Below are 27,995 nucleotides of genomic sequence, written 5' to 3' on the forward strand. Positions count from 1 at the left end.
AAAAAAAATCTACAAATTTAAAAGTGTAAAACATAATCTCATCTTAAATATTGTTCTAAAATCACTGCACTGCAGCAAAGTTTGTATTTAGAAGCTTCTGCCACGTTGTTTATTTCATGAATCAATATGGTATCGCTATACTTGAATGCACCCATCCGAAAAAAATGTCTTAAACTATCTATCTCAATTTTATTTACTGTGAGTCTAACTCTTTAACGGAGGACACACGGAACAATATGACGCATATTTCATCGCGTGTGTACAAATCCTTTAGATATGTTGATAATTTAACTTATTCACTTAAAACCAGGGTTCCAAGCTCCCGAGGCTGCTGGGCCCGAGGGGAGGCGGGACTTCCGCAGGAGGTGGAGCGACAGCAGGACGAAGCCGACGCTGATCCCGCCTAGGATGACCACGCCTGAGATCAGCGAAGTGGTCACTGGGTTCATCACCTGGGAGGGGTCACCTGATGCTGTGGGACGGGGAATATAAAGAACAGCACAAACATAAAATACGCCACCTAAGGTATATCATTATAATTTGTATCATCATTACCAGCAACGCTGGGAAATTGTCAAAATTTTGGGGGATTTTGTGACATTGCATGAATTGGCTTACCAAGTTGAGAGTTGTTGACAGGTGTGTCATCTGAAAGAAATGAAACATTTAGCCATTATCTTGCTTCTTTATCGTCGATGTGCAAATGATCATCTTCATTTTTATGCCTCATTAGTACAAAATAACGTAAAATGAGCCAAATATGATTAGGGATGGATATATTTTACATTTTAACCAATACTAAGACAAATCCATACTTTAACAGTGCCTGAACTAATGGAAAAAAATTAACATTTTTGTAAAAATGTGATAAAACACCAGATAGTTTGACATTTCTGGGAACGCTACCAACGAACAATCCATGAGATCAATAAAAAATATATATATTTTTAAAAAGTATAGGGATCGATAACATTGCTTTGTTAGATTTTTTTGTTTCCTCCTATCTGCTTTTAGCGGGAAGTTCTAGGCCCCTTGCGAATTCACACAATAGCTGTGTTTGTTTAGTTGACCACCACTTTGTCCACTGGAAGCAAACGTGTCAAAAAGCGTCACGTGACTGAATACAAGGTATAAAAATAGAATAAGAATTCTGTAGTCTTGAGATCTATCGACACATTTTTTTTTGATAAAGTATAGGAATCGATTCCATTGCTTTGTTAGAATTTTTTTTCTCCTATCTGCTTTCAGCGGTAAGTTCTAGGCCCCTTACGTACTCTGATAGTTCACATACAGTAGCCATGATTGTTTAGTTGACCACCACTTTTTCCACTAGAAGTAAAGGCATCAGAAAGTGTCACCTGGCTGAATACAAGCAATAAAAATGGAACAAGAGTTTTGTAGTCCTGAGTAGAATTGGCGATTCCATGTTGAAACTATCAACAACCATCAATGTGCGTAGGTCCTCTCTCCTTTTTGTACTGTGCCACTACAGTTAGTACCCAATGAGATGGTGCCAAAAATGTGGAACAATATGATTGGCTTGGAAAGTCTTGATACCAATTTCTTTGACCCAGCCACACACATAGAAGTTGTAGACCTTCATGCTTTGTCAAGTCTTGTAGATTGACATCTGGGGCACCGGATAGTTTGACATCTCTGGGAACGCTACCGACATCCAAACCCTGAGATCTATCGGCAAATCTTTTTTTGATAAAATATAGGGATCGATTCCATTGCTTTGTTCGATTTTTCTTTCTCCTATCTGCTTTTAGCGGTAAGTGCTAGACCCCTCTGATAGTTCACACACATTAGCCGTGTTTGTTTAGTTGACCACCACTTGGTCCACTGGAAGTAAACCTGTCAGAAAGCGTCACGTGACTGAATACAAGCAATAAAAATAGACTAAGAATTTTGTAGTCCTGTGTAGAATTGGCGATTCCATGTTGAAACTATCAAAAACCATCAATGTGCGTGGCTCCTCTCTCGTTTTTTTACTGTGCCACTACAGTTAGTACCCAATGAGATGGTGCCAAAAATGTGGAACAATTGGATTGGCTTTTGACCAAAACAAGAAGAAAAATAGTGAATCAAGATTGTCGAGTTCCACTCGCAGTTTGTTTACAAAGACACATCTTTGCAAAACGCAAAGTTCAATCATGAAATGCAGTTTTACCCGAGCAAAAATTATACCAATTTGTTGACTTAGCCACACACATAGACGTTGTAAACCTCCAGGCTTTTTTAAGTCTTGTAGATTGACATCTGGGTCACCAGATAGTTGGACATTTCTGGGAACACCACCGACAGATAATCGATGAGATCAATCGACAAATCTAGTTCACACACAGTAGCTGTGTTTGTTTAGTTGACCACCACGTGTCAGACAAGCAATAGAAATAGAATGAAAATCGTGTAATCCTGTGTACCGTATTTTCCGGACCATAGGGCGCACCGGAATATGATGCGCGTTGCCGATGAGCAGGTCTACTCAGGTCTCAAGGCGCACCGGATTATAGGGCTCATTAAAGGTGTCATTTTATTTATTTTTTGTTCTAAATGAAAAACACTTCCTTGTGGTCTACATAACATGTAATGGTGTTTCTTTGGTCAAAATGTTGCATAGATGATGTTTACCGTTCATCTTCAAGTTGCTTTCTGACAGTTTCTTCAGGATGAGCCGTTTTTTGGGCGGGTCTTATTTACGTGGCTCACCTTCGGCATTCTCTTCTCCCCATCATCTTTGTTGTAACGGTGTAGCGTGCAAGGACGGGAGTGGAAGAAGTGTCAAAAGATGGAGTTAACTGTTTTAATGACATTCAAACTTTACTTCAATCAATAACGGAGCAACATCTCCTCATCCGTGGCTCGCTAGTGCAACAACAAAGCCGGAAATGTGTCCCGTGAAAAACCGTCCAACCGGAACCCTCTATTAACTAAAGTTCCTTGGGTGAATAATGTAAACTCACTGCACCGGTATGTTTTAGTGCTTTCATGGCAAGTTTACTGACACATAAAACTAAGAACTTTACACTAATTTATATTAGAAATGGCAATATTTTCTTTTTATGGGTAAAAAGAAGATAGAGAAAACAAAGAAGCTTATTGAAAAATCCAGGACTTATGCAGATCCCAAAAACAGATCAGCATGTACCAGAAGGTAAGAAAAGTTGCTTTCGCATAATATTACGAAACAAAACGCAAGTTAATATGTCTTACCTTGTACACACACCATAATTGTCATGATCCGTAATCCGGATCATGTTTTTGTATTTTCTGTTAGTTTTGGCGCAGTGGAAGAGTGGCCATGCGCAACCCGAGGGTGACTGGTTCAAATCCCACCTAGAACCAACCTCGTCACGTCCGTTGTGTCCTGAGCAAGACACTTCACCCTTGCTCCTGATGGGTGCTGGTTGGCGCCTTGCATGGCAGCTCCCTCCATCAGTGTGTGAACGTGTGTGTGAATGGGTAAATGTGGAAGTAGTGTCAAAGCGCTTTGAGTACCTTGAAGGTAGAAAAGCGCTATACAAGTACAACCCATTTATCATTTATTTAGTTCCTGTTTGTGCCACCTGAGTTTGGTTTGGTTGCTATGGTTGCTTATTGTTTTCACCTGCCTCTGGTGTTTGGGACGCTCATCTTTTTCTAAACAGAGGCACTATTTAAGCCTGTTTTTGCCAGTCAGTTGGGCTGCCGTCATTCTTCGCTTTGTCTACGTAAGTCTTGTTAGTTTCATGCCACATTTCCCTGAGTATTCCATGTCTATAGTTCATGCTAAGTGTTTCCTACACGCAACTGCTACGTGATCATTCCTGTCTCTAGTCTATGCTAAGTGTTAGCCCCAGCAGCCAGTGAGATCGACCCTTTTTTCCTCCGTCTTGTTTTGCTGTTTTTGGTGCTTCTTTGATTTTCGAGGAATAAATCATGGTTTTAACTGCACGCCTTGTCCGGAGTAGTCCATCTGCATTTCGGGAGAACAAACCCCGCAGTAAGGTGCACAAACCACGCCGTGAAAATAATAATACTTGTATATTGAAGCACAGTACAATCCATCAAGCGGTGTGGCTTCTAGCTTACCAAACTCATACTAAAACATTTTGATAGATTTTTGAGCGCCGCGTGTAATGTTCCATAATTTGAATGGAACATATAACATTTTGGTGTTGTTTACTTGAGTCATATTGCAGTCGAGATGTATCTCTTATGTTTGACTGCCATCTACTTGTCACACGGGGGACGGCGTGGCACGGTTGGGAGAGTGGCTTTGCCAGCAACCTGTGGGTTCCTGGTCCGATCCACCGCCTTCTACCAACCTCGTCACGTCCGTTGTGTCCTTGAGCAAGACGTGCCCCTAAAGCTGACAAACACGCCAGACTGTAGTCAGTTGGAAGCGTGTCTTAATGAAATTAAACAATGGATGTCAGCAAATTTTTTGCAACTTAACGCCAAAAAAACGGAAATGCTGATTATCGGTCCTGCTAGACACCGACCTCTATTTAATAATACAACTTTAACATTTGACAACCAAATAATAAAACAAGGTGACTCGGTAAAGAATCAGGGTATTATCTTCGACTCAACTCTTTCCTTTGAGTCACACATTAAAAGCGTTACTAAAACGGCCTTCTTTCATCTCCGTAACATCGCCAAAATTCGCTCCATGTTGTCCACTAAAGACGCCGAGATCATTATCCATGCGTTTGTTACGTCTCGTCTCGATTACTGTAACGTATTATTTTCGGGTCTCCTCCCCATGTCTAGCATTAAAAGATTACAGTTGGTACAAAATGCGGCAGCTCGACTTTTGACAAGAACAAGAAAGTTTGATCATATTACGCCTGTACTGGCTCACCTGCACTGGCTTCCTGTGCACTTAAGATGTGAATTTAAGGTTTTATTACTTACGTATAAAATACTACACGGTCTAGCTCCATCCTATCTTGCCGATTGTATTGTACCATATGTCCCGGCAAGAAATCTGCGTTCAAAAGACTCCGGCTTGTTAGTGATTCCTAAAGCCCAAAAAAAGTCAGCGGGCTATAGAGCGTTTTCCGTTCGGGCTCCAGTACTCTGGAATGCCCTCCCAGTAACAGTTCGAGATGCTACCTCAGTAGAAGCATATAAGTCTCACCTTAAAACTCATCTGTATACTCTAGCCTTTAAATAGACCTCCTTTTTAGACCAGTTGATCTGCCGCTTCTTTTCTTTTTTCTCCTATGTCCCCCCCTCCCTTGTGGAGGGGGTCCGGTCCGATGACCATGGATGAAGTACTGGCTGTCCAGAGTCGAGACCCAGGATGGACCACTCTTCGGGACCCAGGATGAACCGCTCGCCTGTGTATCGGTTGGGGACATCTCCACGCTGCTGATCGGCCTCCGCTTGGGATGGTTTCCTGTGGACGGGACTCTCGCTGCTGTCTTGGATCCGCTTTGAACTGAACTCTCGCGGCTGTGTTGGAGCCACTATGGATTGAACTTTCACAGTATCATGTTAGACCCGCTCGACATCCATTGCTTTCGGTCCCCTAGAGGGGGGGTTGCCCACATCTGAGGTCCTCTCCAAGGTTTCTCGTAGTCAGCATTGTCACTGGCGTCCCACTGGATGTGAATTCTCCCTGCCCACTGGGTGTGAGTTTTCAATCAATCAATCAATGTTTACTTATATAGCCCTAAATCACTAGTGTCTCAAAGGGCTGCACAAACCACCACGACATCCTCGGTAGGCCCACATAAGGGCAAGGAAAACTCACACCCAGTGGGACGTCGGTGACAATGATGACTATGAGAACCTTAGAGAGGAGGAAAGCAATATTTCCTTTCCTTGCCCTTTTGTGGGTTCTTCCGAGGATGTCGTAGTCGTAATGGTTTGTACAGTACTTTGAGACATTTGTGATTTAGGGCTATATAAATAAACATTGATTGATTGATTGATTGATTGATTGATTGACTTCACCCTTGCTCCTGATGGGTCGTGGTTAGCGCCTTGCACGGCAGCTCCCGCAATCAGTTTGTGAATGTGTGCATGAATGGGTGAATGTGGAAATAGTGTCAAAGTGCTTTGAGTACCTTGAAGGTAGAAAAGCGCCATTACTCTAATCGCTACACTATGAAGCAAATAAAATAGCTTCGAAGTCGGTAAGCAAAACCAGACTTATTCCGGTCAAGGGCGCCTTATAGCCCAGAAAAAACGTTCTTTGTTGAACTATCAATATGCGTAGCTCCTCTCTCATTTTTGTACTGTGCCACTGCAGTTAGTACCCAATGAGATGGAACAATATGATTGACTTTCGACCAAAAGAAGAAGAAAAGTTACTTCATACCACTCCTGGTAATAATGGGTCCGGCGCTAATGATGGCGTTCCCACTCGCAGCTGGGGACGAACCAATGCTAGCCCCTTCATCCCGCCTACGGCGCCGCCCACATATCTGCCAAACAAACAGTCGGACAACTTTTCAGTCTCGAAATAAGAGACTTTGTGTGACACGGGTCCGCTTCAAAGGTATACCGGCATGAGCATGATGCAGTCGTCCGTCTTGCAGAGCTTGGTGACGCAGTGCAGGAAGACCGTGGACATCTTCTGGTGCCGGTGCTTCACGAAACGGAACACCTCAAAGGAGAATCGGCCCATCTGGCTCTTCCCGTTCTCGAAAACGGTCGTCTGCGGGTCTTTGTAGCAGCTGTGTGGAAGGGAGAAACCACTGATATGACCTGCACATATTCAGAAAACACTGACTGAATGGGTAATGGCGGCCCCTTTTGTGGTTTCATCCAGCCTTTATCGTCGGGAGAAAGACGCTGGATTACCCCAGGAAAAGGTCGTAGCGGAGTTCATCATTAGGATTCCCTGAGGGGGTTGTGTAACAGTAGTCCATCAAGATGTTCCAACTATAGGAGGACAAAAACTGTCAGATTGGGACGCAAGATAGACATCTAACTACGGAACACAGGTGGGTCTTTCTCTGTCCCGGTCCGGCGCCTCAGTGTCGTATAATACAAACCCCGTTTCTATATGAGTTGGGAAATTGTGCTAGATGTAAATATAAACGGAATACAATGATTTGCAAATAATCATTAAGTTTAGAATTTGATGCCAGCAACACGTGACAAAGAAGTTGGGAAAAGTGGCAATACATTCTGATAAAGTTGAGGAATACTAATCAAACACTTATTTTGAACATCCCACGGGTTCGCAGGCTAATTGGGAACAGGTGGGTGCCATGATTGGGTATAAAAACAGCTTCCCAAAAATTGCTCAGTGTTTCACAAGAAAGGATGGGGGCAAATAGTCAAACAGTTTAAGAACAACGTTTCTCAAAGTGCAATTGCAAGAAATTTAGGGATTTCAACATCTACGGTCCATATTATCATCAAAAGGTTCAGAGAATTTGGAGAAATCACTCCACGTAAGCGGCATGGCCGGAAACCAACATTGGATGACCGTGACCTTCGATCCCTCAGACGGCACTATGCAAAAACCGACATCAATCTCTAAAGGATATCACCACATGGGCTCAAGAACCCTTCAGAAAACCACTGTCCCTAAATACAGTTTGTCGATACATGTGTAAGTGCAAGTTAAAGCTCTACTATGGTTTCCGAATCCTTTTCAACCCATATTCAGTTGAATGCACTACAAAGACAAGATATTTGATGTTCAAACTGATAATCATTAACTTTAGAATTTGATGCCAGCAACACGTGACAAAGAAGTTGGGAAAAGTGGCAATAAATACTGATAAAGTTGAGGAATACTAATCAAACACTTAGGATTGGAGGCTAATTGGGAACAGGGGGGTGCCATGATTGGGTATAAAAACAGCTTCCCAAAAAATGCTCAGTCTTTCACAAGAAAGGATGGGGGCGAGGTACACCCCTTTGTCCACAACTGCATGAGCAAATAGTCAAACAGTTTAAGAACAAGGTTTCTCAAAGTGCAATTGCAAGAAATTTAGGGATTTCAACATCTACGGTCCATAATATCATCAAAAGGTTAAGAGAATCTGGAGAAATCACTCCACGTACGCGGCATGGCCGGAAACCAACATTGGATGACCGTGACCTTCGATCCCTAAGACGGCACTATGAAAAAACCGACATCAATCTCTAAAGGATATCACCACATGGACTCAGGAACACTTCAGAAAACCACTGTCCCTAAATACAGTTTATCGCTACATCTGTAAGTGCAAGTTAAAGCTCTACTATGGAAAGCGAAAGCTATTTATCAACAACATCCAGAAACGACACCAGCTTTTCTGGGCCCGAGATCATCTAAGATGGACTGATGCAAAGTGGAAAAGTGTTTTGTGATCTGACAAGTCCACATTTCAAATTTTTGGGGGAAATATTCAACATCGTGTCATCCGGACAAAAGGGGAAGCAAACCTCCCAGACTGTTATCGACACAAAGTTCACAAGCCAGCATCTGTGATGGTATTAGTGCATTAGTGCCCATGGCATGGGTAACTTACACATCTGTGAAGGCACCATTAATGCTGAAAGGTACATACAGGTTTTGGAACAACATATGCTGCCATCTAAGCGCCGTCTTTTTCATGGACGCTCCTGCTTATTTTAGCAAGACAATACCAAGCAACATTCAGCACGTGTTACAACAGCGTGGCTTCGTAGTAAAAGAGTGCGGGTACTTTCCTGGCCCGCCTGTCTCCCATCGAAAATGTGTGGTGCATTATGAAGCGTAAACTACGACGGCGAAGTCTCCGGACTGTTGAACGACTGAAGCTCTACATAAAACAAGAATGGGAAAGAATTCCACTTCCAAAGCTTCAACAATTAGTTTCCTCAGTTCCCAAACGTTTATTGAGTGTTGTTAAAAGAAAAGGTGATGTAACACAGTGGTGAACATGCCCTTTCCCAACTACTTTGGCACGTGTTGCAGCCATGAAATTCTAACTTAATTATTATTTCCCCCCCAAAAAATAAAGTTTATGAGTTTGAACATCAAATATGTTGTTTTTGCAGTGGATTCAACTGAATATGGGTTGAAAAGGATTTGCAAATCATTGTATTCCGTTTATATTTACATCCAACACAATTTACCAACTCATATGGAAACAGGGTTTGTATCATAATGTCCGCCGTTAATGCAGGCTAGCTATAGAAAAGCGGCGGTTGAGATATTTTTTCAATCTTGTCACGTCCGTGGGTCAGCGAAAAAAATAACTGCGCCATGATTACCGTTTGTCCAGGTTTGTGGCCTTCACTGCAGCAAACACCCTGGTTTTCAGAGAGAGGCCCGCCATGGGGATGGCAAGCATTTGGTTGTATGTTGAATCCTGTACAAAACACAGAAAGTATTTCATGAGGCATCCATCCATCTATTTTTTACCACTTGTCCCTTTTTATGAATATTAAATTCTATGTCATTCATACAGAGATTTAGAACAGTGGTGTCCAAAGTGCAATTCCAGCCATGGAGGTCTACAACTTCTATGTGTTTGGCTATTTTTTAGAGTCCCTCGTCAGATTGTAAAAACGTATTTATTTATTTTATTTTTATTTATTTTTTTATTGACATCCGGCATCAGACATTTCTATCCATTACATCATATTCACATACAGTACATCGTACAGCTGTTGTTTGCCCTAAATGTCAAAAGTATTTTTTTGTTTGGGGCGGTATAGCTCGGTTGGTAGCGTGGCCGTGCCAGCAACTTGAGGGTTGCAGGTTCGATTCCCACTTCCGCCATCCTAGTCACTGACGTTGTGTCCTTGAGCAAGACACTTTACCCACCTGCTCCCTGTGCCCCCCACACTGGTTTAAATGTAACATAAATATTGGGTTTCACTATGTAAAGAGTCACTAGAGAAAAGCGCTATATAAATATGATTCACTTCACTTCACTTTATATCCTCATCATACCACCCCCCCCCCAAAAAAATAGCAAAATAAACAAAACAAACAAAAAAACAAAGTAGTATCTACAAATACATCAATTAAATAAACAAAAAATCCATAATAATACATTGATAATAATAATTTACAAAAACAAAATTAAATAAATATAAACAGATGCATGTATATATAATAGCGTTTCCCACAGGTCAGGTATCTATTTGTGGTGGTGTGGTCGGGCGGCGGTGCGGAGGCTGCGGAGGCAGCGGCGGCGGCGGCGATGACCAAGAAGAACGTGGAGTTGGAATATAATTACAACACTTTATGTACATATTTATATAATATGTAACTAGAAGCTCCATTCACAGACAGAGTCTCATTGCTTTTATGAGCGGTCGAGCTAGTCAAAAGCCGGATATAAAATTTTTTAAAAGAAATTCTTTTTTTTCTTTCTTTTTTCTTTTTGTGGCGGCCGTAATTCTTTCGTGGCGGGCCGCCACAAATAAATGACTGTGTGGGAAACCCTGTATATATATATATATATATATATATATGCCAGCGTAGTTAGCATTAGCGTATTTGCTAACACGTTTACAAAGTGTCTGTGTTAGTATTACTAATTTCCAATGACATTTTTTTCGTATTCTTTCAGTTTTGTAAATTTACCAAAACGTCACTGTGGATTTATTGAGTCTGTTTAGCTGACTGGAGAGGTAGATATCACCACATGGGCTCAGGAACACTTCAGGAAACCCCTATCAGTAACTTCAGTTTGTCGCTACATCTGCAAGTTAAAACTCTCCTATGCAAAGCGAAAGCCATTTATCAACAACACCCAGAAAAATTTGATTTCTCAGTTCGAACATTATATATCTTGTCTTTGCAGTCCATTCAATTGAACATAAGTTGAAAATGACTTGCAAATCATTGTGTTCTATTTTTTTTTTGTTTGTTTTTTTACCATTTACACAACATGCCAACTTCACTGCTTTTGAATTTTGCACTTTAAGTGTGGTTGTTTGCGTTGACCCGTGTACTCACTCACATTGTACAGCATGAGACTCAATGTGCTTACGAACGTGCCGTTGCTGTCCTTGACAGATATGGCGACGGATGAGCTGAAAAGACACAACACAATGGGTATCAGAATTTTCAAAACAATCTTTGTGTTCTTGGCTTTGGACATTTTTCCAGGTAGGAAGGCAGTCTGTTTACACTCTTGTCATACCTCAACTTGTATGTGCAACTTCTCTGTATTTGCCACACTCTTTTGGGCTACATTTTCTACAAGACGTTAAGAGTTTTATTTTGGTACAATAAATCAGAAAAACCCAAATGAGCCCAATGGACACTTCTTCTGACCAGGCTTTAATGATCCTTGCTTTTCTCATGCAGAAATCAAAAATAGATTTCCCCTAAAATGGAATTTCCCAAGTTGGAACACTTAAATAACTGTAATGATGGTACATGAGACTCATGGCGCCCCCTATGTGTTATGGTCAAAATTATTTAATGAAAGACATGCCAGTTGACTATGTGTGTGTAACACAGATCAGGCTTTTGGAATTTAAATTTGATTCATTTGGAGAATTGGGAACATTATTTGAATTGGCTGCACCTTACAGGATGTTGAATTTCAACTTGAATAACAGAAAGTGGAACCAAATCCAGTGCAAGTCAGCTTTTCTCATGCTGAAATCAAAAATAGGTTTCCCTAAAATGGAATTTCCCAAGTTGGAACATTTAATAACTGTAATGATGGTACATGAGAGTCGTGGCGCACCCTATATGTTGTGGTCAAAATTCTTTGCTGAAAGACATGCGAGTCAACTACTTGTGTCTAATACAGATCAGGCTTATGTAATATTTGGAATTTGGAATTCCAATTTAATTCATTTGACGAATTGAGAACTTTATTGGTTTTGGCTGAACCCGACAGGATGTTGAATTTGAACTTGAATAACAGGAAGTGGAACTAAATCCAGTGCAAGTCAGCTTTTCTCATGCTGAAATCAAAAATAGGTTTCCCCTTTAATGGAATTTCCCAAGTTGGAACACTTAAATAACTGTAATGATGGTACATGAGACTCGTGGCGCCCCCTATGTGTTATGGTCAAAATTATTTATTGAAAGAAATGCCAGCCGACTATGTGTGCGTAATATAAATCAGGCTTATGCAACATTTGCAATTTCAATGTAATTAATTTGAAGAATTTTAACTTTTTTTTAATTGGCTGCATCCTACAGGATGTTGAATTTGAATAACAGGAAGTGGAATTAAATGCAAGTCAGAGAAATTTCTTATAGTGAAGGGAATAATTGATCATGTTTTATCATTTCCAAAGGTTTTGGCTTTTACAATATTAAACAAAAATGTCCTCCATTTGAAATAGCTTGTATTGTTTATTTTCATTTGAAAAAGAACAAAATTGGGGTAAAGTAAAGCATTCTGGGAAATGAAGTCAGTGGGGCCTGGGGGCCCTATTTCAGGCCGCCGCTCATTTTGTATTGGCCCTCGGCAGATTGTATTTGTATTATTATCAAGATGTTATTATTAATTTTTTTAAACTAAACATTTTTTATTTTATTTTTTTTGTGTTTTTAACTAAACAAAACATTTTTTTTAAACGTTTAATCCTACTTTTTTAAATTGGATTAATCATGATTAATCACAAGTATTTCTAGTAGCATTAACTCACTTGCTTGATTTCAATGAACTTAACAATTTCAAATAATATTAAAAAAGACCCCAATGCTTGGTCACAAATCCACTTTTGTTTTATCCATTGACGGTGACAGACCAAAATAAATTGTGCAGTAAATCTGCTTAATTCAATTTTTTTTTTTGATTAATCACATGAGTTAATTCTTTATTTTTGACAGCCCTCGTTATTAGATTACACTAATTTTCTTAGTCACCTACAACACAAAGCTAATTTTGGATGTCTTATATTGACAAACATTGGTTTGCTTTTAACATCCGTCAAATTTATTTGATAACTTATACAATTATTCACAATCAATGCAGATTACAATATTATTTGGCCTGTTAACCTCTTTTTCCTCTGCTTTGTACCCTGCGGCTTATAAAACGGTGCGGCTAATTCATGCATTTTTTCTCGCTAATGACCATATTTTTTTTCTATTCAACAAATTATCTTTATAAAACACCGACAGACCTAAAAATGTGTGATGTTGTTTTTGCTAAGGCGAGTTTAAAAATGTAGTTCCTGTTTTGTCCCTTGAACCGGAAGTATATCCCATTTTGTCTACTATTCCTCTATAATGTTTCTGCTCGAAAAGATTCTTTATTCATCACTCACAGTTGTGAAGTGTGAAGTGAATTATATTTATATAGCGCTTTTCTCAAGTGACTCAAAGCGCTTTACATAGTGAAACCCAATATCTAAGTTACATTTAAACCAGTGTGGGTGGCACTGGGAGCAGGTGGGTAAAGTGTCTTGCCCAAGGACACAACGGCAGTGACTAGGATGGCGGAAGCGGGAATCGAACCTGCAACCCTTAAGTTGCTGGCACGGCCACTCTACCAACCGAGCTATGCCGCCCCAGTTTGTATGTTTTACAATACAACTGAAATAATTCTTACTGACTTAACCATCCCATGTGTGACGTATGTAGGGTTGTTTTAATGTATTTGTGGAGGGATATGTTGTCAGTGCTGCCTGCAGGAGCAAAGGTCACCGCCTCTGTCCATGGTGCTGAGGACAGAGCACCATCAGACGAGGGCGGGCGTGGCAGTGCTGACGGCGAGACACAGCTGGCAGGTGATCAATGGGGGTACGTGTTAATCTAATCATCTGTTGTCTTTAACAGTAAGCGGCCGGGAGCAGGAGGAGAGAGAGGATACGGACGGGACTGATAAGTCGCTTTCTGGTGGAGAGAAAAGTTTTGTTGAAACTTTATTATCAAAACCTTGTTAAAACCTGCACGCATGGCTCCGGTGAAGTGTCTGTCAGTGGTACGGCTAGGAAGCGAATTCCACAGTTTTAATGTTGAAATCAAGCTAGCGTCATTAGCATTAGCGAACATGCTAACACGTTTACAAGTGTCTGAAAATGACATTCTTTTTGTATTGTTTCAGTTTTGTAAATTAACCAAAACGTGACCGCGGAGTTATTGAGTTGGTAGAGTGGCCGTGACAGCAACTTGAGGGTTGCAGGTTCAATTCCCGCTTGTGCCATCCTAGTCACTGCCGTTGTGTCCTTGTGCAAGACACTTTACCCACCTGCTCCCAGTGCCACCCACACTGGTTTAAATTTAACTTAGATATTGGGTGTCACTATGTAAAGCGCTTTGAGTGACTTGAGAAAAGCGCTATATAAAATATAATTCACTAATTCACTTCATTTTAGCTGACTGGAGAGCTAGAGGGTCCATGATGATGACATCTGTTTTGTCTTCTCAGCCGTTTTACTGCCTTTCGACAATGAATTATTTCCCCACCATTTTCCATAGTTAAAAAGTGTTTCATAGAAGATGCTTTTAGTCTTTATTGTCGATTTAAAAAGACAACATTTTCGTTATTAGATATTGGGTGTCACTATGTAAAGCGCTTTGAGTCACTTGAGAAAAGCGCTATACAAAATATAATTCACTAATTCACTTCATTTTATCTGACTGGAGAGCTAGAGGGTCCATGATGATGACTTCTGTTTTGTCTTCCCAGCCGTTTTACTGCCTTTCGACAATGAATTATTTCCCCACCATTTTCCATAGTTAAAAAGTGTTTCGTAGAAGATGCTTTTAGTCTTTATTGTCGATTTAAAAAGACAACATTTTCTGTAATTATAATATAGTAGTTGGTGATAACATTTCTATGAAATGTATAAATCAGTCATGTATGGAATATACTTTAAAGCATGATTCTTGAACATACTAAAATGATCAATTGGAATTTTTCAAAAGAATATTTTGGATTTATGTATTCATTTAATTTGTTAGTGTTACAAATTGAGTACATGGCATGAACCAACAGATATGTAAAATGTTGTAATGAGAGAGTGGAAACATGTAAGGTACCATTTTGTAACTGTATGCATGTTTGTAATGAATTCAAACCATAATCATTTCATGAAATTCAACTCCCTGCTTGCAACCTTATGGCAAATTTGTGTAATTTCTTTGGAATTTGCAGCATTTCTCAATTCAAGTGGGAATTTTGCACAAGCCTGATAAATAACCTTAATGATCAAAAGCAACATCCTAATAGACTTATAGATAAGTCAGTATCAGCGGCCCTGCAAAGACTTCATGCTTTTCAACCAATTCCGCTCATATTTGTGAGGCATGTGCTTGTCAGTCCCCTTAAGGTCGCGTATCAAATGTTGTATCGATTCGGCAAAGATTGAGATGTGTGACAAATGTCAAATGATTCTTTGGGGTTTAATAGCAGCGCCGCCGTGTATTTGTCCGAAAAATAATAGCACAGGCAACCCAGTGGGAGTGCAGTTTTTGGCAGATTTTCACCCTTTTGTGTGCAGCAGTTCAGAGTTGACTAACACAAACAAATAGTCATTCTGAAAAATGTACACTGACTGTAATCTAAATGACACGATATTGGAAATCAGCCTGAGATCAGTAAAAAAAAAAAATAATAGGCTATGTCCTCCCAACAAGCCTGTTTCACAGGTTTCCCTGCTACTAGAAAAAAGTTTTAATCATTTAAAGAGAGTAACTACTACACATTGATCAAATTAAGTGCATGAAACTTTAAATAGGCAGACATAGTTGCATAAGGTATATATATATATATATATATATATATATATATATATATATATATACTGTATACGTCATGAAAAAGCGCAGAGGCTATTTCATCCCTACAAGCCTGTTTCGCAGGTTTCCCTGCTACTACAAAAAAGTTGTAATCATTTAAAGAGAGTAACTACTAAACATTGATAAAATTAAGTGCATGAAACTTTAAATTGGCGGGCATTTTTACATATATACAATAGGACAGGAAAAAACACAGAGGCTACTTCATCCCTACAAGCCTGTTTTTCAGGTTTCCCTGCTACTAGAAAGAAGTTTTGATCATTTAAAGACAGTAACTACTAATCATTGATAACATTAAGTGCATGTAACTTTAAATAGGCGGACATAGTTGCATACATACATTTGGTCAGGAAAAAACACAGAAGCTATATTATCCCTAAAAGCCTGTTTCACGGGTTTCCCTGCTGCAAGAAAAAGTTTATATTTTCCATCAAAGAGAGTAACTACTAAACATTGATCAAATTAAGCGCATGAAACTTTAAATAGGTGGACATAGTTACACATATACGTTAGGACAGGAAAAAACACAGAGGATATTTCATCCCTACAAGCCTGTTTTGCAGGTTTCCCTGCTCCTAGAAAGAAGTGTTGATCATTTAAAGAGAGTAACCACTAAACATTGATAACATTAAGTACATGAAACTTTAAATAGGCGGACATAGTTACATATATACATTAGGACAGGAAAAAACACAGAGGCTATTTCATCCCTACAGGCCTGTTTTTTGGGTTTCCCTGCTACTAGAAAGAAGTTTTGATCATTTAAAGAGCGTAACCACTAAACATTGATAACATTAAGTGCATGTAACTTTAAATAGGTGGACATAGTTGCATACATACATTAAGTCAGGAAAAAACACAGGAGCTATATCATCCCTACAAGCCTGTTTCACAGGTTTCCCTGCTGCTAGAAAAAGTTATATTTTCCATCAAAGAGAGTAACTACTAAACATTGATCAAATTAAGCGCATGAAACTTTAAATAGGTGGACATAGTTACACATATACGTTAGGACAGGAAAAAACACAGAGGATATTTCATCCCTACAAGCCTGTTTTGCAGGTTTCCCTGCTCCTAGAAAGAAGTTTTGATAATTTAAAGAGAGTAACCACTAAACATTGATAACATTAAGTACATGAAACTTTAAATAGGCGGACATAGTTACATATATACAATAGGACAGGAAAAAACACAGAGGCTATTTCATCCCTACAAGCCTGTTTTTCAGGTTTCCCTGCTACTAGAAAGAAGTTTTGATCATTTAAAGACAGTAACTACTAATCATTGATAACATTAAGTGCATGTAACTTTAAATAGGCGGACATAGTTGCATACATACATTTGGTCAGGAAAAAACACAGAATCTATATTATCCCTACAAGCCTGTTTCACAGGTTTCCCTGCTGCTAGAAAAGGTTATATTTTCCATCAAAGAGAGTAACTACTAAACATTGATCAATTTAAGCACATGAAACTTTAAATAGGTGGACATAGTTACACATATACATTAGGACAGGAAAAAACACAAAGGATATTTCATCCCTACAAGCCTGTTTTGCAGGTTTTCCTGCTCCTAGAAAGAAGTTTTGATCATTTAAAGAGAGTAACCACTAAACATTGATAACATTAAGTACATGAAACTTTAAATAGGCGGACATAGCTACATATATACATTAGGACAGGAAAAAACACAGAGGCTATTTCATCCCTACAAGCCTGTTTTTTAGGTTTCCCTGCTCCTAGAAATAAGTTTTGATCATTTAAAGAGAGTAACCACTAAACATTGATAACATTAAGTGCATGTAACTTTAAATAGGTGGACATTGTTGCATACATACATTAAGTCAGGAAAAAACACAGAAGCTATATCATCCCTACAAGCCTGTTTCACAGGTTTCCCTGCTGCTAGAAAAAGTTATATTTTCCATCAAAGAGAGTAACTACTAAACATTGATCAAATTAAGCGCATGAAACTTTAAATAGGTGGACATAGTTACACATATACGTTAGGACAGAAAAAAAACAGAGGTTATTTCATCCCTACAAGCCTGTTTTGCAGGTTTCCCTGCTCCTAGAAAAAGTTTTGATTAATCATTTAAAGAGAGTATCTACTAAACAATGATAAAATTAAGTGCATGGAACTTTAAATAGGTGGACACAGTTGCATACAGTACACACACACATATATATACATATATATATATATATATATATATATATATATATATATATATATATATATATATATATATATATATATTTCTGAAACAGGCTTGTAGGGATGATATGGCCGCTGAGTTTTTTCCAGCACTGTAGAACAGATCAACCACAGAAACCTCGACTATATATATTTACTTATATATACATATATACATATACACACACACTCATATGTACATATATACATATAAAATATGCATTTTTTTTTTATTATCATGTTAACTGTCCAATATAAGTTAACAGCTAAATGCTATCTAAGTGGGTATAGAAACAGTCATTTCTTGTGTTTTATTGTTTTATAGAAGTCTTTTACAATACGCAAAAAATGGTCAAATGCAGCTACACAATAGCTAAGCACACAATAGCACGCAAGCTAGACACACGTAATAAGTGTCCTTGATTAAAACATAGCATATGTAAATATGAACATGTATCAAATAATTATAGTCACATTTTACTTACAGATACAAAGTCCCCAAGGCAAGTGCGTAATAAAATGGTATCCAGTAACAAACGTGTCTGCATCATTTCAACTTAGAGGCTTGATTGAATGAAATATTGTGTGCACTAGCTGTCACCATAAACTATCACCACTCCACTTCAATTTAAAGACAGCGTGAGTCAATTTCAGATGGTTATCAATAAAAATGTTTGTGTTTTTCACACCCGCCATTATTCTCTGTTTAAGTCATTTCACTTAAAGGGGAACATTATCACCAGACCTATGTAAGCGTCAATATATACCTTGATGTTGCAGAAAAAAGACCATCTATTTTTTTAACAGATTTCCGAACTCTAAATGGGTGAATTTTGGCGAATTAAACGCCTTTCTGTTTATCGCGCTGGAGGCGATGACGTCAGAATGTGACGTCGCCGAGGTAATACACCCACCATTTTCATTTTCAACACATTACAAACACTGGGTCTCAGCTCTGTTATTTTCTGTTTTTTTGACTATTTTTTGGAACCTTGGAGACATCATGCCTCGACGGTGTGTTGTCGGAGTGTGTAAGAACACTAACAGGGAGGGATTCAAGTTGCACCACTGGCCCGAAGATGCGAAAGTGTCTGCCGCCAGACCCCCATTGAATGTGCCAGAGTGTCTCCACATTTGACCGGCGATGCTAAGACAGACATGGCACAGAGATGTATGGATAACCTGCAGATGCATTTGCAACGAAAGTCAACGAAATGATGTTGACTGCCAGCTAATCGATGCTAACATGCTACGCTAATCGATGCTAAAATGCTATTTACCGGCGGTGCTGAAGCAGGCAGATATGGCACAGAGATGTACGGATAACCTGTAGACGCATTCGCAACTATATTACGTTTCCTTCCACCCACATTTAATGCGAAAAAAACACTTACCAATCGACGGATTTAAGTTGCTCCAGTGTCACAAGATGCCAAAGTCCTGATCGTTTGGTCCGCACATTTTACCGGCGATGCTAACGCAGCTTTTCGGCCATGCTATGGCTATGAATAGCGTCAATAGCTATTCGCTCAATAGCTTCAGTTTCTTCTTCAATATTTTCATACTCCAACCATCTGTTTCAATACATGCGTAATCTGTTGAATCGCTTAAGTCGCTGAAATCCGAGTTTGAATCCGAGCTAATGTCACTATATCTTGCTGTGGTGTTCCCATTGTTTGTTTACATTGGCAGCACTGTGTGACGTCACAGGGAAATGGCCAGTGTATTCGCAGAGAGTCGAAAATAAGGCACTTTAAAGCTTTATTTAGGGGTATTTCGAGACCGGTAAAATTTTGAAAAAAACTTCAAAGAATACAACAAGCCACTGGGAACTGATTTTTATTGTTTTTAACCCTTTTGAAATGGTGATAATGTTCCCCTTTAATAGACTTAGACTTGGTCTTAGGCGAACTTTATTAATCCACAAGGGAAATCGTTCACAAAGAATGGAAAGGATAAAGCAGGTGTATGGTAGACTACAAATGTACCATAGTAGCAATATGAAATATAACATATATGTATTATGTACATATATGTATATATATATATATATATATATATATATATATATATATATATATATATATATATATATATATACACTACAAAATAATAAAGTAGATACCATATTTATTGGTATTGGCCAATTCCCAAGGCTCCGTTATCTCTGTATCGGTATTGGAAAAGAAAAAGTTGTATCGGAACACCAGTATTTATATTTATCGATTGTTATGGTCGACTACAGCGATGCAACTTACGATGCCATCTGTGAGTTATTGACCAGGTACTCCAGTGGGTAGCTGCAGCTGAATTTGTATAACAAACCAGGGAGGTAGCTGATTATAGTCGGCGGATCAGGCGTATCAATAAAGCCGGAGACGCTTCCAATTTGTACCAGGGACATATTCCCGTAAGCATTGGCCCCCTGGGCTGTCGTGACCTGCAGAGAGAGACAAAGATCCTCGAGCCGTGCACCACACTACTGAGTCAATAAACAACAAAGTGGTATTTATACAGACAGAAGGGCCTTTTGTGTGTTGTTTACCACCAGGCTGTTACCGCACGCTTCCAGGGTGCTGAGGCCAATGCTGAACAGCACAGCTGTGGGGAAAGTGTTATTGTTGATGAAGCCGCGGCACTGGGCATCGTCATAGTGACCGTTGAGGGCCAAGTCCGTGTCGCTGTAGCCGGAGAACAGCACGGGGCAGAAGTTGATCTTCACAGTGATGGTCTGGACGCCGCAGTATACGCTGATGTCCCGCTCGCCTGGAAAAAAATATAATAGAGGATCTTTTTTATTTTTAAAATCGACTAACCCTGACCTGAACAAAGATGCGGGCCAAGGTTGAACAAATGAACCTTTTAATAGGGACCCCAACAAGTTTTGCATTGAATATTGAACGAGCAAGGCTTACATAACTTTATAGTGACATGCAAAATCGAGTTTCAAATAATAATAATAAAAATATCAATAATTATTGCTCGGTTTGCTACACTGATTTGCTTTAACACTGAATATGGAACAAGCAACGCTTATATAACTTAATAGTGCAAAATCAACTTTCAAAAAAACAAACGAAAAAACATCAATGGCATATTAAATAAAATGTTCATAAAAAATTGAATGTCTCTTTTCCATTTGCAGCCTTCTGAGGTAAATATCAACACTAACTTTTTCCACAGGCTAATAAACTTGAAAATAAATTGAAGAGAGGGGGTTGTTGGTAGCGAGCGGTTTATATTGTAGCATCCCGGAAGAGTTATTGCAGCAAGGGGTTCTGGGTATTTCTTCTGTTGTGTTTATGTTGTGTTACGGTGCGGATGTTCTCCCGAAATGTGTTTGTCATTCTTGTTTGGTGTGGGTTCACAGTGTGGCGCATATTTGTAACAGTGTTAAAGTTGTTTATACGGCCACCCTCAGTGCGACCTGTATGGCTGTTGACCAAGTATGCCTTGCATTCACATACCTCTGTGTAGAAGCCGCATATATAATGTGACTGGGCCGGCACGCTGTTTGTATGGAGAGGGCGCTAAAGGCAGTGCCTTTAAGGCACGCCCCCAATATTGTTGTCCGGGTGGAAATCGGGAGAATGTTTTTCGGGAGACACACTGAATTTCGGGAGTCTCCCGGAAAATCGGGAGGGTGGGCAAGTATGAGTACTAGCGGTGAGTGCGGTGTTACAGCGACACCGCCCCTGTATAATATCGGCGGGCCAGCTCTAATGTTATTTTGATATTGCCTCAAGGGCCAAATTAAATTACACGGCGGGCCCAATTTGGCCCGCGGGCCAGAGTTTGACACCCATGGTTTAATGAGAGTGACTACTAAACATTGATAAAATTAAGTGCATGAAACTTTAAATAGACTGACATAGTTGTATACAGTATATATATATATATATATATATATATATATATATATATATATATATATATATATATATATATGTGTCTTAATTGGATTATCCAGAGAATAGTGCTCGATACCGTGGTAGAGCGCAATATGTATGTGTGGGAAAAATCACAAGACTACTTCATCTCTACAGAACTGTTTCATGAGGGGTTCCCTCAATCGTCAGGAGATTTTAATGGAAGCATTCACATACAATGGTTTATATAGGGCACAGAGTGGGTGGGAACAGGCAGGCCTAGGGTGTGGTGATTTGCTCCTGTGTTACCTAGGCGGTGTTTCTGTCTGTGACGGCATGCTGATATGATTTCACCGCGCTTGTTGAGGAATGACTGGTCTGGGTGATATATGATAAACAGTTTAAGCATAGGTTGCATCTTTTATTACCACTGTTGTAAGGTGTGCTGGATGCAAGAATTTGCCATGTTACTGAATATTCAACATTATTGTCTTTGAGGTTCCAAATGTGCTTGCTGAGTTCTGTAGGATTCCGCAAGGTCTGGTTTCTGAAGGAGGCCTTGTGATTATTCAATCTGGCTTTAAACTCTCCTCCGGTTAATCCTACGTACGTGTGGGATGTGTTAATGTCCTTGTGTGTTACCTTTGCTTGGTAAACGACTGATGTTTGTAAGCAACCCCCGTTGAGAAGCCAATCAGGTTTCCTGGGTCAGTTATATTACTTATTTGTTTCGGAGTCGTTCAGTCTGAGGGCAGGCAGTCCTTTTGCAATTGCTTTGTTGTGATTTGAAATTATTTGTTGTATGATAATCATACAGCTGTAGCTCAATTTAATGTTGTTCTTGTTGAATACTTTTCTTAGGGTGTTGCCTTTGGGGAAGTGTTTGTCGATCAAAGTGAGGAACTTGTGGCCGATATTAGTTGAGACGTTTTTGCTGAATGGAAGGTTGTACCAGATGATGTTGTTTATGTATACATGTGTATAAATGTATGTAAATATGTGTAAACGTATATATGAATATATATATATATATATATATATATATATATATATATATATATATATGTATGTATATATATATATATATGTATATATATATATATATGTATATATATATATACATATATATATACATGTATGTATACATGTATTTATATATATGTACATATATACATACATACAGTATATACATACATATATACATACATATATAGTCATACATACATATGTGTGTATATATACTTATACATACATACTTATATACATATATACAGTACATACATATATAGTCATACATATACATGCATATATGTGTACATATATATTTATACATACATATATGTGTATGTATGTATATATATATATATATATATATATATATATATATATATATATATATATATATATATATATATATATATATATATATATATATATATATATATTCAAACCCCATTTCCATATGAGTTGGGAATTTGTGTTAAATGTAAATATAAACGGAATACAATGATTTGCAAATCGTTTTCAACCCATATTCAGTTCAATGCACTACAAAGACAAGATATTTGATGTTCAAACTCATAAACTTTATTTTTTTTCGCTGATAATAATTAACTTAGAATTTCATGGCTGCAACATGTGCCTAAGTAGGTGGGAAAGAGCATGTTCACCACTGTTACATCACCTTTTCCTTTAACAACACTCAATAAACGTTGGGAACTGAGGAAACTAATTGTTGAAGCTTTGAAAGTGGAATTCTTTCCCATTCTTGTTTTATGTAGAGCTTCAGTCTTTCAACAGTCATATTTTACGCTTCATAATGTGCCACACATTTTCGATGGGAGACAGGTCTGGACTGTAGGCAGGCCAGTCTAGTACCCGCACTCTTTTACTACGAAGCCACACTGTTGGAACACATAGCTTGGCATTTTCTTGCTGAAATAAGCAGGGGCATCCATGATAACGTTGCTTGGATGGCAACATATGTTGCTCCAAAACCTGTATGTACCTTTCAGCATTAATGGTGCCTTCACAGATGTGTAAGTTACCCATGCCTTGGCACTAATGCACCCCCATACCATCACAGATGCTGGCTTTTCATCTTTGCGCCTAGAACAATCCAGATAGTTCTTTTCCTCTTCGATCGGGAGGACACAACGTCCACAGTTTCCCCCCAAAAATTGAAATGTGGACTCGTCAGACCACAGAATACTTTTCCACTTTTTATCAGTCCATCTTAGATGAGCTTAAGCCCAGCGAAGCTGGCGGCATTTCTGGGTGTTGTTGATAAATGGCTTTCGCTTTGCATAGTAGAGCTTTGACTTGCATTTACAGATGTAGCGACCAACTGTTTTTAGTGACAATGGTTTCCTGAAGTTTCCCACACCAAATATAAATATAAAGTAAAATAAGATTATTTCCTTTTAAACCTTTTTAGATTAGGAATTGAGAATTTGTCCCATCTAATGCAGATGAGAAAGTGGTTTAAAGTATTGCTGTCAAATTATATTTTAAAGCAAATTAGTCACACTACTGAATTGTGATTAATAGTAAATAATGAAAGTAAAATACTGTACTTGCTTGCATGGATGAAATTAACTCTAAAAAGACCCCCAAATTGACACAGATGCTATTTTATCGTCAGAATGTTGTACACAAACATGTTTTACTTGAATTTGCGTTAATATTAATGTTAATGAGTTAACTTTTTAAATTTGACAGCCCTCGTTTGAACTTAAATCGGCTGTACAGAATATACTCAAAAAGTTTTGCCTTATCAAAACAGTAATAAGACTTAAAATCAAGTTATTATTTCTACTCATTGTTAGTTTATTAAAATTTGTTTTACAAAGTTTTTACTTTTGTTACTGTACCTAATGTAAAATCTGCATTGCAACCTCACATTTTGTGATGAATTGTGTGATAAATAAAGTCAATCCAAAGACTAAATATTTAAAATTAGGGTAAATATAATATATTTTTAATTACCAGACACATACTGTACGTTGCACCAATTATTTTATCATAAGTAATATGTCAATAATCAAATATACATTAATTAAAATAACCCAATGAACTCCCAAAAATGCTATATATTTTTTTTTCAAACCAGAAAGTTGCATTTTTGCATTTTATTGCCATATTACTTTTGCTTGTTTTCAGTTTAAGATCTCAGATTTTACTGCATATTACTTAAAGTAAGCAAAACATTTAGGTTGAAAAAAAAAGACATTATAAAATAGAATAGAATACAATAGAATAAAATTGAAAGTATTTTATTGACCCCTGGGGGAAATTCAACACCTCAGCTTTCTCACAATAGACAATAATAATAACAATAAAAAATATCATAAAATACATCATATATATTATATATATTATATAAAATATATGAATAATATAAATATATTCTATATATATTCTACATTTAAGTGCAGTCAAGAAAAAATTTAATAATATTGATATAATTATAATAATTGATATAATATTGATAATAAAATATTGAATTTATAAAACGATTTTCAAAAGACACTTTACAAGGTTAAAAAAATGAGTACAAAATAGTAATATAAAAACAAAAACAAAAAACAAAGCAAAGTTGAAAAAAATGTGACCTTATTTCAGATGTAAAATCCTTCTATATAGTACAGTCTCTCGATAAAGGCAGAACTTTGTTTATTTATCTTTTATCAAATATACATGCTGGGGTATTTTTGTTGTTGTTTTAACATAAAAAATTATAACACACACTGCATGAATACAATTTAAATCAGGAATCGCGAACAGGTTTAAGCGCCAAGCGGAATGAGTTTGCTAAGAATAAATATAAACCTGGAATTTTTTTAATAAAATAAACTGCTGTTCTAAATGTGTCCACTAGATGCCGCAATAGAAATTCTTTGTATCTTTGTAGATGATGCTACTTGTGTACAAAATAAACCATATCATTTTGGACGGCGTGGCGCGGTTGGGAGAATGTCTGTGCCAGCAACCCTAGGGTTCCTAGTTCAATCCCCACCTTCCACCTTTTACCATGAATTGATTAACGTCCACCTCCGACTCAAACAAGTTGCAAAACTTATCCGGGTGTTACCATTAAGTGGTCAATTTTGCGGAATAAAAGTTTCAGTCAATGTTTCAATTACCGTCCTCGTCACGTCCGTTGTGTCCTTGAGCCAGACACTTCACCCTTGCTCCTGATGGGTCCTGGTTAGTTAACCGTCAGTGTGTGAATGGGTGAATGTGGAAATAGTGTCAAAGCGCTTTGAGTTCCTTAAAATGGTGGAAAAGCGCTATAAAAGTATGACCCATTTACCTTTTACATAATGTTAGTACATCAGTCAAGGAAAACTAAATAAATAACATACTGTGATTTGATTTTGATGTTATTTTTTTATCTTGATAGAGTGAACATTATCACACAATCACACAGAAAAAATAAATAACGACAAATAAATATAGATTGCTACTAAGTGTAAAAAAAATCTAACAATTTCAGAATGTGCTTGTTCTATTTTTAAACAAAAAAAAAGCAATCTGAAGTTGTCTTTATTTTTAAGTTATCGTGCCGTGATTTTACTTGGGAGTAGATATTTCTCCACGCGGCCCCCCGATCTAAAATGAGTTCGACACCCCTGGTTTAAATGTCATACCTTTTCTCAAACCACTCTTTCATCCATTTCTTGCAATGACGTGAAATAAGTCGACTGCAAACTTAACAAGTCTTGGTACATTGATCTTAAAAGTGCGCTGTCAACCAGTGGAGTCAGTCCATGTCCGGCTTATACAAACCCCGTTTCCATATGAGTTGGGAAATTGTGTTGGATGTAATTATAAACGGAATACAATGATTTGCAAATCATTTTCAACCCAAATTCTGTTGAATATGCTAAAAAGACAACATATTTGATGTTCAAACTGGTAAACTTTTTTTAGAATTTTATGCCTGCAACACGTGACAAAGAAGTTGGAAAGGGTCGCAATAAATACTGATAAAGTTGAGGAATGCTCATCAAACACTTATTTATAATTACAAGTTAAAGCTCTACCATGCAAAGCGAAAGCCATTTATCAACAACATCCAGAAACGCCGCTGGCTTCCCTGGGCATGAGATCACCCAAGATGGACTGATGCAAAGTGGAAAAGTGTTCTGTGGTCTGCCGAGTCCACGATTGTTTTTGGAAAAATTCGACATCGTGTCATCCGGACCAAAGGGGAAGCAAACCATCCAGACTGTTATCGACGCAAAGTTCAAAAGCCAGCATCGTTGATGGTATGGGGGTGCATCAGTGCCCAAGGCATGGGTAACTTACACATCTGTGAAGGCACCATTAATGCTGAAAAGTACATACAGGTTTTGGAACAACTTATGCTGCCATCTAAGCGCCGTCTTTTTTCTGCTTATTTCAGCAAGACAACGTGTTACAACAGTGTGGCTTTGTAAAAAAAAAGAGTGTGGGTACTTTCCTGGCCCGCCTGCAGTCCAGACCTGTCTCCCATCGAAAATGTGTGGCGCATTATGAAGCGTAAAATACGACAGCGGAGACCCCGGATTGTTGAACGACTGAAGCTCTACATAAAACAAGAATGGGAAAGAATTCCACTTTCAAAGCTTGAACGATTAATTTCTTCAGTTCCCAAACGTTTGAGTGTTGTTAAAAGAAAAGGTGATGTAACACAGTGGTGAACATGCCCTTTCCCAACTACTTTGGCACGTGTTGCAGCCATGAAATTCTAAGTTAATTATTATTTGCAAAAAAAATAAAGTTTATTAGTTTGAACATCAAATATCTTGTCTTTATACTGCATTCATTTGAATATGGGTTGAAAAGGATTTGCAAATCATTGTATTCCGTTTATATTTACATCTAACACAATGTCCCAACTCATATGGAAACGGGGTTTGTACGAGGCATCGGGGGACTTGATGTCGACAACCTCCGACTGCGCATAGCAAAACGCATTTCCCCCGAAACAATGTAGCGGAAAAGATATATGTGAAGGATCCTCACCAGGAAACCTGCTGTGGTGGTTGGCGTCACAGTTGTATCCGTTAAACTGGGCCGAGACCGACGCGGCGCTACTCAACAGGCTGGTGATGAGGAAGCACAATGGCATCATTTTCATTTTTGGCCGTAATCTTCAGAAGATCAACATGGCGTGGAGCGCATTCTCAGAAATGGCGTTAATCCCGGACAAAAAGTCCGATCAAAAACCCCCCGATCAAAGCGGTGCGACCTTCTCTCCTGGGGTTCTCCAGTCCTTCTGATTCCGGCC

General features: G+C 38.3%; 1 protein-coding gene across 1 annotated transcript; it reads right to left on the reverse strand.

Annotated features, from left to right (window-relative positions):
* Nucleotides 1–11: 11 nt before the first annotated feature.
* On the reverse strand, nt 12–27,995 carry LOC133537393 (zona pellucida-like domain-containing protein 1). Its single transcript, XM_061878405.1, has 10 exons — nt 27,731–27,995; nt 20,395–20,615; nt 20,108–20,289; nt 10,899–10,971; nt 9,196–9,293; nt 6,802–6,882; nt 6,503–6,674; nt 6,317–6,422; nt 619–648; nt 12–472 (listed from the first exon to the last, which is right to left on the reverse strand). Exons 1-10 carry the CDS (start codon nt 27,843–27,845, stop codon nt 297–299), a joined length of 1,254 nt encoding a protein of 417 aa, XP_061734389.1. The 5' UTR covers nt 27,846–27,995; the 3' UTR covers nt 12–296.

This window comes from Nerophis ophidion, linkage group LG18, assembly GCF_033978795.1.
Source record: "Nerophis ophidion isolate RoL-2023_Sa linkage group LG18, RoL_Noph_v1.0, whole genome shotgun sequence".
Taxonomy (NCBI): domain Eukaryota; kingdom Metazoa; phylum Chordata; class Actinopteri; order Syngnathiformes; family Syngnathidae; genus Nerophis; species Nerophis ophidion.

Excerpts from the sequence above, each read along its gene's own strand:
- LOC133537393 (XM_061878405.1), bottom strand. The coding sequence starts at position 27,845 with ATGAAAATGATGCCATTGTGCTTCCTCATCACCAGCCTGTTGAGTAGC. Across the intron at positions 6,675-6,801 it reads CGCTACGACCTTTTCCTGGG|CTGCTACAAAGACCCGCAGA; the intron begins GTAATCCAGCGT and ends CCTTCCACACAG. Across the intron at positions 649-6,316 it reads ACCCATTATTACCAGGAGTG|ATGACACACCTGTCAACAAC; the intron begins GTATGAAGTAAC and ends CATTTCTTTCAG.